Here is a 21,375-nt window from a genome sequence, read left to right as displayed (position 1 = left end):
AGTGCAGTGTATCTTTGAAGATACCTCCCTTAACATTTTTGTGAGGGAATAAATTACCTGATGTTTATTCTACACCTCAAATTCACATTACTACAGAGAGAAACCTAGCCACAGATGATTACAGTACCTGAAATATCACTTTATTATTATTATTTTATTTTTGGAAACACAACAGAAATGTACCCATATAATATAGTAACTAGCTTTATACAGTGCTTTTCATCAGTAGATCTCAAAATGATTTACAAAGGTGAGTGATTGTAACTGGGATGATTCTTATATGAAAATGTGGGGAAAGCTAAACCATCCAAAATATTTCTTATACAGGGAGCTGGTGGTGACACTTCTATTTAGGTAACATTTTCCATTGTAAAAGATTATTGTGCCCTTCTCTCTGCGAAGCTCTGATACCTCCATTGTTTGCTGCAGCCCTTTGATAATTGGCATGGGGGACAACCTTGGGATACAGAAATGCCTTTTCTTTGTCCCATGATTTTCAGCTAAGCTTTTAGTGCGAAGTAACTCTTAAAGATCACCATTTCATTTCTCTCGTCTGCATTTCTCAAGCAGCCTGCCAAATTAATGACAAAACATTCTCAGACCAAGCTGACACCCCTGCCACACCTGAGAGCCGCCAGAGGAGCTAGTGGGGAAGAGCAACAGGCAGGGTGTATGTATTACGTAAGACATAGTCTTTAATTAATGCTTACATACTGTTTTTCTGCAGATCCTTGCATCACTTAGTGTCCAAGATCAATGCACAAGTGGGCAGAATTAAGGTAGCGGAGACAGCTGTAAACCTGACATTTCCTAATTTTTAAGTGTCTGACTATGCAACCTAAATAACATAGGTTGCTAACAACTTGTACAGAATCTAAGTTTTCATTTAAAAAAAAACAACAAAAACAGTTCCCTTTGGGTTGTGAACATAGCCTTCTAAATGTGACTGACAATAAACTCATGTGCTGTGCAGTATGCAGACAGACCACTCTAGTGCTGCTGCTTTGCTTAAAGCTTCCTCAGCAGGGTTAGAGGTACATTGAGGAATCCCTGAGCAGAAGCCCTGTTGGGTGCTGTGAAACTGGCAAAAATCTAGTCAATTTCATGTTGTTGCTGGGTGATTGGAATCCAAATAGAGGCTGGGAAGGTGAAGAGTAATAGAGACTTTCAGGTATGTTGTTTGACATATAAATATCGCTTCTTATCATACACTCCTGTAATGAAAACTTTAATAGGAAAAGTTAGAGATTTGCAGAGCACTTTTGTTCAAAATATACTTGCTTTCTGGTTATGAATAATATAGAGAGAAACCTATAGGTTTTGAATAGGACAGTTTGAATATAAATTTGTTTGGAAAATGTTATATTTGTCCCTGCATTTCAAAGCAAATCCCCCTTTGCATTTAAAACAAACAAAAAAAATGAGCCAGTAAGTTTCAGGTTTTTTGTTTTAATTCCAAAACAGTGACTTTGCATGTTGACTCAGGACAATCTTTAATTACCATTTTGACATTTCAATGCTAGCAGGAAAATTAGGGAGCTGCGGACAAGTTCTATCAACACTTTGTCCATAGGTGGTGGTTTTCCTATTTTAGATTCTCAGATGTTTTAATGTGCAATGTAATGGCCTGATTCTATTATCTTTGTTTACCAAAACTCATGCTGACTGAAGTAGTTTTGCCAGAATAAGGCTGCATGATTACATGCTGTAACAGTGTTAATTTTACATGGAAATCTGTCACCTTGCATTATATTATTGTTATACTTGATTCATGACTTTTCTTACTGGTCCATGCAGTAAAACTGGAACAGTTACAGGGTAATGAATAGCATGCATATTGTTACGGCTTCCATTTTATATTTGCAGTATAGGAGCAATGTAAGTAAACTGAAAACAGTTTGTTCTGCATTAATATGTATTAGTAGCATACTCTTGCTTGGTTTGCATATATCCAGAGAAGGTCATGGGTTACTGATATAAGGATTTGGTTTGAAATATGTAGACTCCCTGGAATCAAAGACAGGGATCCTGGCAGGGTCAGCTCAGCCTGTCATCCTTTGAGGTAGATAAAATGAGTTCTATGCAGACAACTCCCTAGAGTCCAATGGCCTGTTTGCTCTGTGAAGGCATTAAAGATTCCAAGGTGTCTTTGGAAGAGCAGGGCTTTGTCTACATGTCCATGGCCAGAATTTCACCTTTTGACCCACCCCAGTGTTGTGACGTGATCTCTACCCAGAAATGTCTTCATTCAGTGGTAAAGTGATTTCTTTTAGGTGTGTGGACCCCAACCCTGCAAAGGGGTCCCAACGACAACCTATTGGTGTCCCTGGGACTCCATGAGAGAGTCAGATTCTGAGCTTATAAATCACTCTTGTTTGCAGAATACTTCAGAATCTTTCAGGATGACAGGCACTATATCTTCTAAGGAGATATATGTATCATCAATATGAACCTTGTTCCTTTCAGTGTAATACAGTGGTCGGCAACCTCTGGTATGCGGCTCGACAGCGTAAGCACCTTGGCGAGCCGGGCCAGTTTGTTTACCTGCCGCGTTCACAGGTTCGGCCGACTGCAGCTCCTACTGGCTGTGGTTCGCCGTCCCAGGCCAATGGGAGTGGCGGGAAGTGGCACGGGCGAGGGATGTGCTGGCTGCAGCTTAGCGCCACCCTCATTGGCCTGGGATGGCGAACGGTGGCCAGTGAGAGCCACGGTTGGCCAAACCTGCTGACGTGGCAGGTAAACAAACTGGCCCGACCTGCCAATGTGTTTACCCTGGCGAGCCGTGTGCCAGAGGTTGCTAACCTCTGCTGTACTGCTAGGTGTAGGAACTAATAGAACATTCTCATGTTTATTGCTAGATGCCCACAGGAGTTCAACTGCCCTTTAATATTATCACTAACTGTCTTTAATAGCTTAAGTGTTACCTCTAGTTCATATTTTATTGAACAAATGACACCTATACTGTAACTTGTTCTATCGTATTTGCATCTTTCTAACCATCTTTCTGCCAAAGAGTCAACCCAAAGTCCAGTAATTTGTATCTGTCTTCATTGATTATACAGAAATCCTCTATAAGATTCGCCCTCCCCCCACATCACTAGCAGCCACTCTATAGATTGAGCTGGCAGGATAAGGGAGAAATGTGTTGCTGCCATATAGACTTACTACTTCAAACACGAACCAACAGAAATTTGTGAGGTGATAACTGTTATATTTAATGCTGTGTAAAGGAGAATAGAAGTTTATCATAGGAGTTCACGTTAGTATTTTAATACTGCAATTAACAGCCTTTAACAGTAAGAATTTTTTTTTTAAATTCAATCCCTATGAAGATTTTGCCTGTACAGTATAACTAGACAATAGAGGACAAAGACGAGTTCATGTAAGTGCATTCTGTAATACATTATGCTGGGAAAATAACACTGAGAAAAAACAAACAACTCTTTCAGGGGGGGAAAAAAGAGTATCAAAGACAGTGTGGTACTATAAGATACAATTTAAAGGGTTGAGCCTGCAAAACATATTCCACGTAAATAGTCCTTGCTCACACGAGCAGTCACATTCAAGTCAATGAGGCTGCTCCTTGAGTAGGGATTGCAGGATCTCGTCCCGGTTTTGTAAAGCCTATCATAATATCCATAGGCCAAGTTTACCAGTATGCTCTGGTGACACAAAGCAACTGCAAATCTGGCTTAACCAGCTGTTTAGGTTGTCTTTATGGCTCCTTTGCACAGCTCTGATAATGCACATCAGCCAGAGCATGCTTGGGAATTTGGCCCTGTATCCCCAATTAGTCCACAGAATTAGAATTAATTGCAGGGTTAATAAGTAGAACTGGAAGAGAGAAATGGAGATCTATGGGTCAGGAAGAAGGATCGCATTGGGCCAAACGTTCAAAGGCACCTGTAGCATCTCTTAACTGGTATGTATTGCAAAGGTGTATGTACATTTTTGGTTTTGTTTTTGTTTTTGGCACACACTCACTTTCACACACAAATGATAGTTTATACACACACAAACCCTATTTGTGCAGATTTAGAGAAACGGGCTTTATATGTTTGCAAATGCAGGATTTTTGTGTGCAGGAAAACCTTGCTGACAAAACACTGTCAGGCTTCTGTTTGGCTTGATGTCATTCAAGGACAGGTCTGTTTTAGGCTTTACTCGCTAGGTGCCATTCATATCTCTAGGGATTAGTCAAAAATTCCTGTTTTGTTCAGGTATCAGTCGATCAAAGCTCGCCGATGAGACTTGGGATGCTGAGGCAGCTTTTATCTGGTAGCGCCTATAACAATACACATTGCTGTACAAGTAGTTGAAATCCAGTGAATAGAATAGGGTTCTGGCAGGGACAGTGGGGAGTTCTGGATCTGAGAGGGTAGGCAGAAATGAGAGCCACTCGAGTGGAGAAATACAGCTGGAATAAAGAAATTGGACCCATTGGAGTGTTCTGGATTAAGGAGGCAATAGAGTAGGAAAGGAATTATTATTTACTGCTTGATATATTATAGTAGGAGCTAAAGGACTACCCAAGACCTGGGACCCTGTTGTGCTTGCTATTGTAAAATCATATAGGAATTGGAACTGTTGATTCCCTCTTGGGGGGGGGTGGGGAAGCACCCAGTGGGAGTTGAGGTGGAACCAAAGTAAGCAGGGAGTTGTTTCGGGGCAGGAAGATTGAGGTAGGAGCTGAGACCATTCAGGTTCATGGGGTCAGGAGGATAGGAAAAGGGGGCATAGGAATTGCTGGTGTTTCCAGCTAGGGAGGGAAAGCAATAGTGCTAGTCAGGAGATTGAGGTGTCTTAAATGGGAAGGCAATGGCTGAAGCAGCAGAGCCTGGCTAAACCTGTCTTGTGTATCTTTTATGTATTTTATTGTCTTGACTTTCCTTTCAAGACTTTTTTTTAAGTGAGGGAGGAGCATTTTTACAAGGAAAATTTCCAAAGCAAATAACCTTGAAGCGTAGTTTAATGCAATATACAGTAGAAATTCAGAACAGAAAACAATACCACCCCCACTCGTCTGTTTGAAAAGTTCAGCCTGCCCTAATCACACAGAGATATAACCTGTGAGAGAAGCAGGATGATGCTGAGATGTGGAATTCCAGCAAGAGTGAGAAGAGTAAAAAAGCTTTCTTGTTGGGCTGCTCATTTGCAGCCTTCAACTCACAGGAGATCAGTGAGAACACAGTAGCCCAGTAATGTGATTCCCTGGAGATGTCACAGTTTTTTATTTGGATTTCTGCTCACTCTAGAGGGCATACTTGCATTCTTTATTCATTCAGACTAGAGGATTTGTCTTTCCCAAAACCTCAGCCATACTGGGGGCATGCCCCTTCTGTCAGTTTATCTGATGAAGACATTGACATTGTTAGGAACAGTTGCTCAGTGTTTTTTTGTTTGTGAAGTGGAGGCTGCTGTTTGATTTTTATTGCAGCTCTGAAAAAGACAAGGTATTCATCCACTAAGCTGCTGCCTCTGTTTGTTAAACTTGTGCACAGTGGCTTTGGAATTCAGGCTAAGCAGTGTGGTGTGTAACTGTTCATTTTGTTCCCTCATCTTCCCACCTGTCCGTTTTATTCAGCTGTCCAACACCTAGACTGTAAGCAAGGAGAGTCGTCTTTGTTGTTTATCTGTACAGCTAGCTCATGGCACAAAAAGGCCCTGATCCTAGGTGCTACCAGAATGCATGTAAATAATACCAAGAAAAAATATTGTAATTGTCACTGAGACCTCTTATACACAATAAGAGTTTTTTAAGAATGAAGCAGTGCTTCCATCTCTGAATTAACCGATGAGTCAAAAGGATATTACTTCCCAATAAGATCCCTTTGCAGTACAGTTTTTCCCCAGTTCAGACTGGCTGGGACCTTGGGATTTTTTCACCTTCTGTATAGCATGGAGTGCTGGTCACCTGCCAGAATTACCTGAGTATATCACACGTAATCTATTGCCTTGGGCGTTGATGCACCTTGTCCCTCCTGTTCTCTGCCTGTGGCACGTAATAGTTTAGTCTCCAGTGAGCTATAATATTTTGGTTGTTGGGTTTAGTGGGCTGGGTTGGCAGTGGTCAGACTAGATAATCTGGGGTCTCTTCTGATCTTAAACTCTGACTGTCCGTTACAAAAAGAAAATTGTCCAAAACTTTGAGGATGCCATCTAGAAGGTGCTGTGAATTCTGGGTTCCCTCTTCAAATAAGAATTCAAATATTTGAGTGTCAAGTTTGCCCAAGAATATGAGAGCCAAGATGCCTGAATTGCTACAGAGAGGGAAAGTAAGTTGCTTTAGAGGAGGTGTGGTTTTGATATACCCAATATTGGGCAATCAAAGGGTCTTTCTAGCATAGTGCACATAAATTCAGGAAGCCATCAAGAGAGGCAAGAAGATCTAGAAGCTGGTGAAGGGTGTGAATCTCTTCTTTGAGAGGACTTCATTTTAAGTGATGTGGAATGCCAGAGAGTTTGATAGAATCAGAGAGGCCGAGAATGCCCATATGTGAGTGGATTATTTCTGCTGAGTTGCAGCCATTACATTACAAAGATGGGGTTGAAGCACAGGAAGGTCTTAAAATAAGATTTCTATAATTTATACAAGTTCATGCTTGATGTGTGGGTGTAAAGAGCACTGGTTGCTATAGAACATCACGTTGAAATTTGTATAATGATTCGTTTGATTCTGGTTGTTGAACAAGTTACAATTTCAATTCAATTGTAAAGCAATTCTGCCAGTGATAAGCTGGTGTCTGGATAGTGTGGTGGAACCTAGATAGTGTGGCAGTGAATGCATTAGCTTTGTATATAGAGCCTGATCTGTAGATCATTGCAGTCGATGAAAGGGCTCCCATTGACTTTAGTGGGCTTTGGGTCATGGCTATAGAGAGGCAGTTTATTTTACATTAGAAGCTGTACTGTCAGAGCCCTCCATTCTGAATGACTAAAGATACATAGTGTACGCTGCTGGCACAGAGCAATTACCGCCATTTTTCATGTACATCAAACAATATGGAGGTGATGAAACAAATCTACCTGTTGCAAAGATCTTGGGTGTGCTGAAGTGAGGCTAGTAAGGACGCTATTGTAGCTAGGCTTTTGTTATTAATAAGCTTTAACAATCTAAAGTTTGGATTCTGTTCACTAATCATAATGGATGCAAGTCACTCCACTGCAGAGGGCCAACATAATATTGGCCCCATGCTCCACTTAAGTCCCATGTTAAAAACAAGATTGTCATTTGTGCGTAGGTCTGTATTTGAAAGCATAGGGGAAAACTGCTCTTTGCCACCCCTTGTGTACCTATGCAAGAGTCAGGCACAGTGAAACAAGGAGGCAACCTACCCTGTATATGACTGTAGCTATTCATGTTCCCCACTTTCTGGTAGAGTTCCCTGTCATTCTAAGGAGTCAGCAATTACCACTTGCTAAAGGAGACCTGTCTTGTGGAGGATCCTTTTAATTATCACAGTGTCTACTATTTACCTTCCGCTTATGAAAGTTGTTCTAGAGCAGCAGTGATCTTTCAGTCCCTTCGACAGAAATGCTTTTTCCGAGATGTTTCAGTCTGGCTTTGCCGCAAGCCACATCAACTCTGCATGGGTGGTGTGACCTCCTCTGTTGCACTGAGTCTGGCATGGTGTATGTTCTAATCTCCAGTGACTTGGGTTTGATACTGGTGATCAAATGATCTTTAGCCTCACTTGAACCTTCCAGGTGCGGTGTTAACTGAGTCTATCAATAGACCAACCAAGAAACAGATCCAGCCATCTTGTGTTTCTAAACGTTGTTGTGGTCGGCTCAACCTTGGAGATTGGTTTTGTGCCCCATTCACTTCAGCACCTTCAGCTTCAGAAACTCTCACACTTTGTTTTGGAAACTGTTTGGTAGATCTGGGTCAAAAACAAGGCTGTTTTGAAATCCAGATTTGTATTTTGTCCTTCCTTCCATTTTGTGCCATTTTACTTAACAAGATACTTTGTTTTGCTGTTTCCCGTGTGTGGCATTGTAGACTAGTCTCAATGAAGGGAGGTTGGTGCAAGAAGATAGCTCTTGCATTGTGCCCTAACTCTGGAAGACTGTGGTCCGAGAGGCTTCCACTGAAGAATGCCTGCCATGTGTCTTCTCCCCCCTCCTGCAAGAGTTGCACCCTTGCATACCTGTTGCATTGCCATTGTCATGGTGAAGTGTGGAGCAAGAGTCATTCTTCAAGATCCTATGTTTGATTCCTGCTGGCAGTACCACATAAATTTATGGTCTTCTATGAGATAATCTGCGTGACATAGCCTTGGCTCTGTCCCTCTGGCTAGCTGAAATGCAAAGTTAAATCTGAAGCTGAAATGAACATAACTGCCTCCGTGACTTCCTAAATTCTCCTCTCTGTTTACGAACTGTTTTGATAATCAGTTTCTCTTCTGTTACCACTAAGATGGTAAGCTTTATGCCTGGGGAGGGGGAGAGAGGTGTGCCGGTTTAGACTGAAGGTACTAATACTATTGTTCTTTCCCTTTTCTAATTGGGTTTTTGGGTATCTGTCAATGGGAATTGAATGCTCTGCTGATGTACATGCATTTAGGTCATTATCTGATCAGTACTCCCCGGTAAGGCTCTTCATGAAGGCTCATACTTCCTTGGCTTTCTGTTGAGGAATAAGATGTTTATGAAATAGCTCAGTTTATACAATTGCACTGCCTTTCTTTGTTCTCCTTTTCTCAATGGCTTTATTTTCTCACTGTGTACCTTTTTTTAGCTCTTTTGAAATCCCAGTTCTGTAGTCTGTACTTGATCAAGGAGAATTTTGTTTTTACATAGAAGCTTTGCTTGAGTAAAGGTTATCAAACCCACAGCCTGATCCTGTAAGTACTGGGTTTACAAACTCATCTGAAGTCCATAGAATATTTATTTCCCATGCTGTATGGTTTTGCTTGATGCAGTAAGACATGCTTGGACTTTTGGGACTTTGAAATGGAAAATTAATTGGTAGTTGCTCTCTCTCTAATTTTTTTAAAGTGATCCTTTTAGGAACTGTGTGCGCTTCAGCATTCAGTGGGACTCAGAACTGCAGAGCGCCCTGAGTGGTAGAAGGAAGGTACTAAGAAATAAAATCAATACAGTCTTGCATTGCAATTCTGTTGGAACAAAAATATAATGTGCTCAGCATTTACACTTGTGTATTGTTTTCTCCTTTATTTTGCATGTTTACAAAATGCCATGCTCTCCAAACCGCTGACTCTGTATTTTCTGTGGAATGAAAACCATCTGGACAACTTGACTGAATTTTATCTAAGTTCGTAGTAACAGGCTCTGTTTTGTTTTCTGGTTAGATAAGGACAAGAATTTCAACTTAAATGTATGGAGATGACTACAAATTAAACATTGCCCAGTCTCTGGAGTTTTAATAGCAACTTGAATGTTTGAGGGTGTGGTTTTTTTTTTCCCAAATAGACATTAAAATAGCAATATTGATTTTTCCCCATAAGCATTTGTCTTTTGGATAGCATTTATAATTTGCTATTCTAATAAAATTGGTCTGAATTGCCCCAGGTCAGCAAAGTATTTAACACATGCTTAAGTCTCATTGAAATTAATGGGATTTTAACACCTGCTTAAAATTAAGCAAACACTTAAAGCCTTTTCTGGGTCAGACCCCACAGATGGATTAGATTCCGGTTCATCAAAAAACTTAAACGTGCTTAACTTTAAGTGCGTGAGTAGTACATTGCCTTAGCGAGAATACTCACAGGTTTAAAGTTACATTTGTGCTTACATATTTTGCTGGATCATGGCCTTAGGGCCAGATTCTGCAATGTGCTGAGCAGTCTTTCCCTGATCCAGCAAAGTACTTAAGCATATCCGAAACTCTTAAGCACATGAGATGTCTTCCTCGTGTGCTTAAAGTTAAGCATGTGCTGCAGTGCTTTGCTAATTTGGGACAGGTGTGTTCAGCACTTCGCACAACAGCACAAGAAGAACTCCACATGGACTCCTCTTGAAGGTCGAAATGACAGTCTGGACCTCTACATTGAATGCTTCCGCCGACGTGCACAGGCAGAAATTGTGGAAAAACAACATCGCTTGCCTCACAACCTAAGTCGTGCAGAACGCAATGCCATCCACAGTCTCGGAAACCACCCAGACATTATCATCAAAGAGGCTGATAAAGGAGGTGCTGTTGTCATCATGAACAGGTCTGACTACCAAAAGGAGGCTGCCAGACAACTCTCTAACACCAAATTCTACAGGCCACTTCCCTCAGATCCCACTGAGGAATACACTAAGAAACTGCAACATCTACTCAGGACACTCCCTACACTAACACCGGAACAAATCAACATACCCTTAGAGCCCCGACCAGGGTTATTCTGTCTACTACCCAAGATCCACAAACCTGGAAATTCTGGACGCCCCATCATCTCGGGCATTGGCACTCTCACTGAAGGACTGTCTGGATATGTGGACTCTCTACTCAGACCCTATGCCACCAGCATCTATCTCCGTGACACCATTGATTTCCTGAGGAAACTACAATGCATCGGTGACCTTCCAGAAAACACCATCCTAGCCACCATGGATGTAGAGGCTCTCTACATGAACATCCCACACACAGATGGAATACAAGCTGTCAGGAACAGTATCCCTGATGATGCCACAGCACAAGTGGCAGCTGAGCTCTATGCCTTTATCCTCACACACAACGATTTCAAATTTGATGACAATATATATCTCCAGATCAATGGCACCGCTATGGGCACCCGCATGGCCCCACAATATGCCAATATCTTTATGACCGACCTGGAACAACGCTTCCTCAGCTCTCGTCCACTCGCGCCCCTTCTCTACCTACGCTACATTGATGACATCTTCATCATCTGGACCCATGGGAAGGAGACTCTGGAAAAATTCCACCACAACTTCAACAGCTTCCACCCCACCATCAGCCTCAGCCTGGACCAATCTACACGGGAGGTCCACTTCCTAGACACCACGGTGCAAATAAGTGATGGTCACATTACCACCACCCTATACCGAAAACCTACCGACCGCTATGCCTACCTTCATGCCTCCAGCTTCCATCCTGGGCACATCACACGATCCATTGTCTACAGCCAAGCACTGAGGTACAACCGCATCTGCTCTAACCCCTGAGACAGAGACCAACACCTACAAAATCTCCACCAAGCATTCTCAAAACTACAATACCCGCACGAGGAAATAAGGAAACAAGTCAGCAGAGCCAGACGTGTACCCAGAAGCCCCCTACTGCAAGACAAACCCAAGAAAGAAACCAACAGGACTCCACTGGCCATCACATACAGCCCCCAGCTAAAACCTCTCCAACACGTCATCAGGGATCTACAACCCATCCTGGACAATGATCCCACACTTTCACAGGTCTTGGGTGGCATGGCAGTCCTCGCCCACAGGCAACCTGCCAACCTGAAACATATTCTCACCAGTAACTGCACACTGCACCATAGAAACTCTAGCTCAGGAACCAATCCATGCAACAAACCTCGATGCCAACTCTGCCCACATATCTACACCAGCGACACCATCACAGGACCTAACCAGATCAGCCACACCATCACCGGTTCATTCACCTGCACGTCCACCAATGTAATATATGCCATCATATGCCAGCAATGCCCCTCTGCTATGTACATCGGCCAAACTGGACAGGCGCTATGGAAAAGGATAAACGGACACAAATCAGATATTAGAAATGACAATATACAAAAACCTGTAGGAGAACACTTCAACCTCCCTGGCCACACTATAGCAGACCTTAAGGTGGCCATCCTGCAGCAAAAAAACTTCAGGACCAGACTTCAAAGAGCAACTGCTGAGCTTCAGTTCATCTGCAAATTTAACACCATCGGCTCAGGATTAAACAAAGACTGTAAATGGCTTGCCAATTACAATTTCTCCTCCCTTGGTTTTCACACCTCAACTGCTAGAAGAGGGCCTCATCCTCCCTGATTGAACTACCTCATTATCTCTAGCTTGCCTGCATATATATACCTACCCCTGGAAATTTCCACTACATGCATCTGACAAAGTGGGTATTCACCCACGAAAACTCTTGCTCCAAAACGTCTGTTAGTCTATAAGGTGCCACAGGATTCTTTGCTGCTTTTACAGATCCAGACTAACACTGCTACCCCTCTGATACTTGGCAGGATAGCGCCCTCGGTGAAGAATGCTTTAGAAGTTGATATTTCCGACCTTAGAACATTTCATTTTCAGTGATGAATTCTAATTAAAAACAATACTATTTTTGAAAAACTATGAGATTAAAAAAAAAAAAATCCTTCCAAAACCCACAAGGTGTGATCTGTTTCTAACACGGGATACAAATATAGCAGAATTTCAGTACGGACTGTTTTAAGACAGCAAGTGTGCTATAAACCAACTGTTCAGAAGCACCTTTTTGAGCTTCAGTAGTCTTGAATGAGGAAAGTATCTTCTGCTTTGATGTAGGGGGACGGGAGGAGAGAAAGTGGTTGAGAAAGTGCCTTCTCAATATTGGAAAGTTTCCTATGTTCTGGAGAAGTGTAATTAGATTTGTGCATGCTTAAATTGGTAAATAATGATTCTCTGACATGTTAATGTGTGTATAAAATGGACAGTGAATTCATTCTCTATAGCCTTATGCTGAGAGGAGAGGCTATTCATCACACACAACTTCTAACTGAAAAAAAAACCATGTTCTTTTCAAAGTCAGAAGCTACATTATTGATAGAACATTAGGCTTGATGTTATAACTGCACAAAGATCAGGAAAATTCAATATCAGGTTTCGTGACTCTGTCCCACTTTGAATATGTATTGCTATAATCTCATACAATAGAAGATTTTATAACACAGAATGATTCAGGACATGCTATTTGGCTATAGAAGTACAACAGAACAGAAAGGTGTTGCTCAGTTTTCATTATTGCTATTCCAACAAGACTACATAAATAAGTTGAGCTTTGTACTGTTTCTTGTCAAAACTGCTGTCGTTGGTCAAAAAAATTTGATTTTAGCAAGATATTACTCTGGCTGTTATAGGGCTGGGTTTGGGTCTTGATTTACAGACCTAGCCATAAGTTAGGCAGGAGATTTTGCTCCAAGTCTGTGTTGTCTTTTCTTTCTGCGTGCAGAGATTCCCTTATATTCTCTTGGGTTTTGACGTTTACATATGGCTTCAAATCTCTCTGCTCCAGATGGTAGTTCAGGACTTGCCAAACTGATTAGTTGGTTGCTATAGTGTCTCCCATTGTGATAAAAAGTGTGACACCGTATATGCTATACGACACTTTTACCACATTATGGAGGACATGCCCAGTGCAGAAAAGCTGTTTTTAATTAGCAGTGCTTCAGGGCTTTGTTCAACCTCTTTGCCAAACCTCATTTTCATGATGTTATCTTACTGCTTCGTATGTATAATAACTCAACGTTGTTGATTAAAATATTCCAGTTCTCTGATGCACCAGTGCTAACTTGTCTTGTTTACATCCATACAGGAAAGCAAAAATTACTTTTAAAATGGCAAACATGAACTTTGGCCATTTGTGTGCTACTGTTGTAGAACAGTGATACTCGGACCTCAGTGGTTCAGGAGCCAAATTAGCGATAAACATTACCCAAAAGATCCACAGTGTTGTCAGTTCATTGTTTCATTTACTATTTTTATATTTTTCTCATAGAAAAATGACTGACCAGGTATTATTATTTTATCAACTGCAATTGGTTATTAACATAGTAAAGGCATCCTGATTTGGTTAATAACTTAGATTGGTTAATAATTAGATCACTCGAGCTACAGGAGATGCATTAAAGAGCTACTTGCGGCTCGTGAGTCTCAGTCCGAGGATCATTGGTCTAGACTCAATTGCAGTGTACTGTCACCAGGACATGCCTCTTTGTAACCTGGGCAACAATTTCTAAGTCAAATGGGACAGTGTTTGACAAAGCTCCTTCAAGTTAAGCAAAATCCATTACCATCGTGCTGCAGTAGGACTGATCTTATGCGTTCTTTTCCAGGTGCAGGCTTCTACAGGACTTCACGGTGACTTTCTTCAGACTGAGGGTAAATTTCTAGTTTTCAGCTGTCTCAATGGGTTATGGACTAGAGCCTGTCCAGCCTGTATTCAAAAAGAGACCACTAAAGAAGTTTGCTCAGTTCCTTCTGGGGAGGCTTTCAGTCTTTCCAGATAAAATAACTTGCCAGATGTTAGAAATTCAGTACAGATTTCTGGTGGTTCCTCAGTTATCACCTCAAAGAAAAGTCCAGAGAGATTCCATGCCAAAGCACAATCTTGTTTGATTCCATTTGATGTTAGAAATGGATATGTAAGTGGTGCCTCCAGAGGCTCTGCCTGGCATTCTATTATACAACTCATTGATGAGCATGAACTTCTCTATATCCTCAAGTTCTGACATGTTTTTGGTAGTCCTGGTCAGCTGACCGCGTCAGAATGTCTGGTATGGGAAACAAATGTCGTGTTCAGATCAAAGGTTTTGTTCCCTACAGTTTGCCAGTAACTGTTGAGAAACAAACAGAAAGCTAACCATATTTATTTTCTTCTCTAAAGCAGTATTGTTTTGGAGAAGGACTTGACTAGCTGTCGAAGCTCCCAGCAAGAATTGAGGACAGGGAAATTCTACAGTCTCTCTTCACTTCTTGTTTTTAGATGGTATCAGTTTTGGCATCCTTGAGCTCCTGCTGACTGTTTTTCTCCTTCTGTATGGTTTCTAAGCAGGAGCATAGCTGTGGATGGTAAGCATGAAGCCACAATATCTTACTGCCTATTCACAGGGGTGCTGAGCCTTAGTTGTAAGGTGCTTTGGAGATGTAAAGTACTGCTATAGAAATGCTAAATATTAGTAACACAGTGCACTAATTGATGGCCACAGGGCTTCTCTTGTATCCTTCCTGCACATGATTAGATTTAACGAGGATCTTGTTTCCCCTGAGCCATGCTCACAGTCTCTCTCTATCTTTAGCCCATGGCTCAGCAATATGTATAAAGGAGATCGTGGATAAATGTTAAAATACTCTGCAAGGCCCTCAGTGGGTACCACCCAGGAGCACTTCACCATAAACAAACGGTTTTGGGACTCAGGAATTCATGGGACTGTCTGGACTCAAATGTTCTCCTCTATCTAAAAGAAGTCATGAATCTGTGCCATAACTGGAGGTCTGAGGGAACATCCATCCACGTAATGTAGAGGCTCTGCATTGCGTGTGTATCTCGGGTCCAGTGTTCCTCTGAGATTCCCTACACTTTACCCTAATCCTTTGAGAGATCTTGCTCACTTTGCAAGCCATGACTGGGCACTATCGGCACCTCCCTGACCACTGAAAAAGGCTGCAGGCCAAACTGGAAGCAGCCAATCTTTCTGTTGGGGGATTATGAGCACCTGGATGGTAATCACTGGGCTAACGATGTAATTGGGAGGCTATAAGAAGAAGCAGGAAGCAAGGGGACCTCAGAAGGAGAGCCCAGGGGTGAGTTTGGGCTGGGGAGTGAAGACCACAGGGAAGCCTCCCCTTGCTGTAAGCCTGCATTGCAAGGAAAGAATAAATACACGCTTTGGTGAAAGATGATAACCTGGTGTGTGTGACTGAGGCCACACGAACTGGTAAGGTGCCCTGTGACATTAACCTTAAAGCTGTCGTGGGCACTTTAACTCTGCAGTGCTTGACTTGTGGAATTAAGATCTTAACCTTTGCATTGCTGTAGGCTTCTAATAGAGTTTTGCACTCACTTAAAAATCTGATGTAGTAATTAATCTCTCTTTTATTCTGGAGTTCATAAAGTGCTAGTTTGGAGCAGCAAATCTAATGCCATGAGAATTAAAACATGAAAGAGATGTTCAGTAATGGGTGATATTGAAATAGGATAGTGCAGGAATTAGATTATGTGTAATGAACATTGCACAGTGCCTGGATAAGGAATGTTCTGAATTAGAATGGGAATTAATAATACAGATGAGATTGTCACTTAGGAAATTGGCTTGTCATTGCATTTCGGTTTAGTACAAATGTGTTTATGGCAGCTGGAGGTTTAGATGTGTGTGTGGGGGGGGTGTTGTTCATAATGACCCAAAGATGAAGGAATCTGTCTGATAAATCTGTATGATATCTACCATGAATTGAGACGCCTGGATTTAATTTAGGGCCACATGTGACTCCAGCCCAAGCAACTGAGCTGAGTGCTGGGGAGATGTACTGAAGTTTTGGGTGGGGGAAAAAGAATGTTCCTTGTGGGCTGTGCAGCTACTCCGTGGAGGCTGAAGTAGCTGGTCCAGGACACGTATTGACCCTTCTTACTGAGCGTATGGGAGATCCATGCAGAGGTGGAGCTGCTGCTCTTCTCTGATTGCACCATTACTTAACTTTCTAGCTCTAAGAGCTCCATGCTGCATAAGGCTACAGATCTCTTGAACAGCCTGCCTCTCATCCAGTCTTCCTCTTTGTGGATTAACCACACCATTCCCATTGCTCAGGGGTTCTAGGTGAGCGTGGAGATGGGTTTGCACCTTCCTGTGGACATTGCCCATGAATCACACAGGAGATACAAAGGAGATCCCTGCCTTTACATATGCATTAGTCACTCAAACAGAGGAACCAGATCTAGTAACAGGAACGTAAACTTGACAGAACAAGGAGTAATGGTCTCAAGTTGCAGTGGGGGAGGTTTAGGTTGGATATTAGGAAAAACTTTTCCACTAGAAGGGTGGTGAAGCACTGGAATGGGTTACCGTGAGGTGGTGGAATCTCCTTCCTTGGAGGTTTTTAAGGTCAGGCTTGACAAAGCCATGGCTGGGATGATTTAGTTGGTGTTGGTCCTGCTTTGAGCAGGGGGTTGGACTAGATGACCTCCTGAGGTCCCTTCCAACCATGATATTCTATGAACTCAAAGGCATTTACAGAAACTCGTTACCTGGTATGTTATAGAACAGGGACACAAGCTGTCTGGTTAAAATGCTCCCTTGCTAATGGTGTTGCATTCTATTAGACTTCACAGAGGACAAGGGTGCATTTTTGTTAGTCCACTACAGCAGATATGGCTCCGTTTCACCAGTCACTGGATGTACAGCAATACGTGTGCAGAACCAGCCCTTCTGACTTTATAGTCATTTGATTTATTTTAGAATAATTTGCACTTTACTTTGTGCCTTAAAAACTTAAGATATTTTCATTCTTAGGCCGTAATGCAGGGTGAAAATCTGCCTTGTGCAGAAGGCCAGCATAAAGCCTATATGTAATTCCGTGAAATAAGGCTGAACTGGGACTTAAATTGTGCACGAGCCTTGTGCTGGCCCTCAGTATGTGGGTGAATTTCATTCACAGTATAGAAACAAAGAACATATTCGTAGACAGTTGGAGTCCGAGTTAGCAGCCTTTACATCTATCGAGCTTACATTCAAAGATGACTTTTTCAGGGAGTTAGATTTGTAAAGGAAATTCTAGACAATTCTTCTTTTCTTTTTTTTTTAACACCGGACCTTTTTGTAATTAATGAGCAGTAGCTAAGCAGTCAAATAGGAATCCCTTTTGCTAGCTAGTTTCTCTATATCAACCACTTCCCAAACTTTTTAAATCCGGCGGTTCTCTGATCTAATAATCTAACTAATGGTTCCAAGTATAAATGGCAGCATATTGGTCTCCAGCAGCTACTGTGTTTAAGTCTTCCAATTTATCAGTCCGTTCTCCAAGCAAGATATGAAATGTAGGAGACGGGTCAAACAGGATTAAATTCCTTGAGCATGTAGCCATGGCTGATAATGGCCAGCTGTTGTGTCAGAGTTCTTTTTTGCATTCAGTACTTTTAGAAAGCATTTATGAAACTGTTATGCAGTTACTTACCCACTCCAGGATCTCCACATCAATTAGGAGAGGCTGCTTATTCATGCTTTTCTGAGGGTGTGCCAGAATAGCTGGTATATTATATCAGAGCCCATAGTCTCATCCAGAACAGTTCATCTGAATGTAAAACTTATTTCTTTCCAGTGGTTTTGTATTTGCGCCATGGTTCTCGGTATTAGGTAGTTGGAAGTTGTGCTGGTTCAGGAAGACTCCTGCATGTTTGCAGGGGAATCCTCATGAAACAGGAGGTTTTTTCCCCCAACACGTATCAAACAACAAAGTGCTTTCATTCTGCATGCTAAAGTGCTGCTCTAAAAAAGCTTGATATACTCTCCTGTCTGATCTAAATTAAATGAGCAAAGTGTCTTTATACAGTATAGTCTATTCAGTTCTTCAGCTACTGCTGCCCTGAGCATATCCTTACATCCTCATCCTTTCTCTGGCTTCCTCAGGTTGTCTGTGATGAAGTCACTGTCCAACTTATTCTTTGGATTCTTCTTAAGCCTACTTATCTAGCACCTCTCTTTCTCTTTCTCTCACTCTCTGCTTCACGTCCTCTCACCTGCACCATGCTGCCCTTTGTGCTTGGATAGCCTCTCAATCCATTTGAGTTAAGCACCCTCCCTCTCCTTCAAACTCCTCTGTTTGTGATCTCTGTCAGTGTGGCTATCTGTGCAGAAGGCCTGATGTGGTGTGACAAACTGGGAAACGAGTAAGGTGTATGCCTTGCCTCTGCGTGCTTTCTATGGCTTTGGATCAAAAGGGGCTGTTAAAGGAACCGAGCAGGAGAGGTAAAACAAGGACACAAATAAGCAATGAGGAACCTGTTTCTTGGTGCATACCCTCTACCTGGCACCAGGCAGGCTGGGATCCATTGACTCTTCCCAAGGCCTAGGATGTGTCTGCAATAGCTGGCAGGGAGACACACCAGAGACAGAGGGAACATGCTGTGAGCAGGGCAGTCTGCTTCTCCTAGTCACAGATGGGGGTTAGCCAGGCTAGATGAAATGTACCTAAGCTTGCAAGGAAAGGTGTGTGTGTTTTTTTTTTTTTTTTTTTTTTCCTTTTCAGTTTCCAAATGGCATTTTATCAGATTTTGTTTGAACATTGTAGGTAAGGGGGTATATGCATGTAGACACTTTTTTTTTTTTTTTTAAAAACTCTTTGCTGTACCTGCTTTGTACCTGGGGGGAGTGAATCAATATTGCTTTGTTTGGAAGGTGGTGGATTTGAGTTGCTATAAGCAGTGTGCTGCTCGCTGGCCCACAGAGCAAAAGGGCGGACAGGTGTCTAATAAAGTTGGGCCTATTGTGTTAACAGCATGGGGAGCTAGAGGGGCTGCAGCCCAGAAATCTAGTCTAAGAGGGTTGGACCATGAGGTTCCACCCAGACTGACTTGCAGGAAGCCAAGCCTATTATCTGAGAGACTAAAACGGGTCTGAAGTGCAGTTCACCCTGTACCTGTGACACAGCAACTTGTGCTAGCACATTTGTGTGGTGTTTTCCTGTAGCTGGCTGTAAGCTTTTTAGTTTTTCTTTCCCCTGTTTGTATAATAGTTCATAGATAGAGGTCTGCAAATTTGACTAGTGCTTTACAGACCAATTAAAGACCTTGGGTGAAATCCTGGCTCCACTGGAGGGAATTCTGCCATTGATTCTGACTTCAACTTCCAAGGATTTCACTCCATATCCTAAGAGCTTTAATTTTCCTGATCCTACAACATGGCAGGCCAATGACAGTGCATGTAGGTATAGAGATCCATGCTAGCAGATCCTAATGCAGGAATGGGGCCTACATTAAGATGCAACATGACAAGAGATTAGTGTCCTTCGTGGTAGAGAAGAGACAAGAGTCTATTGTAATGAAGATAAAGGAGAATTTTTATGGAAACTGCTGGACATAGACAGGGCCTTTGAGCTTTCTCTGGCTCCCAAGCTATGTAAACACAACTGTCTAGTGTTGCCTCACAGGGTCTCCCTGAGTCCAAAGAGAGCACAAGGCTTACAGAAATATGATCACGTTGTTTGCTCTCATTAGCGATGCACATGATTGAGGATTTTATAGTGGGTGGGGGGAGATACTGTTACTATGATAGGAAGACTAAGGTTGATGGTTTGTTTTACATGTTTTGTTCTTGCATCAGATGTTACATGATTTTTCCTCCATCATGATAAAACAAAAAGTGATGAAAATAAAATCATTTGTTCAAACCATTCTATATGTTAAGAGTTGGATTTTCAAGCACTGACCTCCATTTGAGTGTGTCTGTGGTCCAAATGCTTGCCCATGATGGAATCCGATTTTTCCATCTGTAGTCCATTTGGGATGGACAGAAAGCTGGATGAAGTCAATGAGAGCTGCAGGTGTTCATCAGCTCTCAGGATCAGATCCCAAGAGTATAATTGAGAGAGAGGAACTATATAGAAAGTCAGTTCTCGTACCCACACATCAGATATCATATGACACCAGCACAACAAATTTTATGAACTTTCCCCACCCACTTATTCTTTCCCAACTAGGAAATTCACAGCAATAGCATGGCGAGAAATTTTTTTTTTGAGGGTGGGGCAGGGAGGGAGAATCCAACAGAAAACAGCAAGGAAAATAGAAAACACATTGGATTTGTTAAATACAAAAAAGAGAGATAAATGATGGCAAGATTTTTAGTAATTAAAAAATTAGGCTAGGATTGGACGTATGTTAAAATATACAAAAACCCCTATAACTGACAAGATACCTGGTTTTAAAATCTACTGATGAAAATCACTATATAAGGGGTAGGTATTATCATCATTTTCTTGTCAACTCAGTTATTTTGTATTCTCCCAAGGTCTTTTCTATATATAAAGTGTGTATGAAGATTGGGGCAAGGTACTTAGACAGTCCATCTCTTTGTATGGTACCTAGCACAAAGGAGCTTCTTGTTAAAAGGGGCATTTTGGTGCTAGCTTAATACAAATAACAAGGAAGATGGGGCAGATTTGACACCTCATTCTCATTATGCTTGTTTCAAAGCCAGATCTTAAATAGCTTTTATTAGACCTTTGAACAGCTCCTCAAGGCTGGGGTAACGAATCATAGCAAACGCTCAGTGTGTTGGCAGCAACAGGCCAACCTGTTTCACATTCTGTTTTGCCATAAATTTACAAAACGATTGGAACAGTGCCTGCAAAATCTTTCCAGATTTTGGGAACTGATATAGAACCATGCCTCCATTTACTTTGTATTAGGCTATTTGGATGGTCCTATCTACTCATTGTAGCTGCAAAGCAGGTTATCTTTGGGAAATCCAAGACTCCATGCACTTATGCTGGTTGGGTAAATGCGCCATGTAATGCAAAGCTGATGGAAAAACTGACATTAGCTGGGACTTCTCGTTCAAAGAAATATAACTCTATTTTGAGGTCATATGAAAACTACATGATGTCTTGCTTTAGATCTGGCATTAGTTATCTTCTCTGTCATAACTGCTGGCTTTGATTTGGCATTTATTTAGGTGTGTCTCATGCCAAAATTGCCATTAA

The 21,375-nt window shown here is 41.9% G+C and overlaps 1 protein-coding gene across 15 annotated transcripts in view; it reads left to right on the top strand.

Annotated features, from left to right (window-relative positions):
• MITF (melanocyte inducing transcription factor) overlaps positions 1 to 21,375 on the top strand; it is a 173,800-nt gene that overhangs the window by 9,247 nt on the left and 143,178 nt on the right. For 5 of the 15 annotated variants that reach the window (XM_030568166.1, XM_030568163.1, XM_030568157.1 and 2 more), the window contains exon 2: positions 728 to 779. The exons of 5 other annotated variants lie outside the window; for them this stretch is intronic. In XM_030568166.1, the coding sequence (XP_030424026.1) occupies positions 728 to 779 (52 nt within the window). Of the gene's footprint in view, positions 1 to 727; positions 780 to 1,072; positions 1,172 to 14,018; positions 14,065 to 14,668; positions 14,755 to 21,375 lie in introns of those variants that run through there. 5 more of the 15 variants (XM_030568156.1, XM_030568172.1, XM_030568173.1 and 2 more) reach the window with 4 other exon arrangements.

This window comes from Gopherus evgoodei, chromosome 7 (assembly GCF_007399415.2).
Source record: "Gopherus evgoodei ecotype Sinaloan lineage chromosome 7, rGopEvg1_v1.p, whole genome shotgun sequence".
Lineage (NCBI taxonomy): Eukaryota > Metazoa > Chordata > Testudines > Testudinidae > Gopherus > Gopherus evgoodei.
Note: the sequence above shows the minus strand (reverse complement) of the source record. Positions and strands in the feature narration are given on the sequence as shown.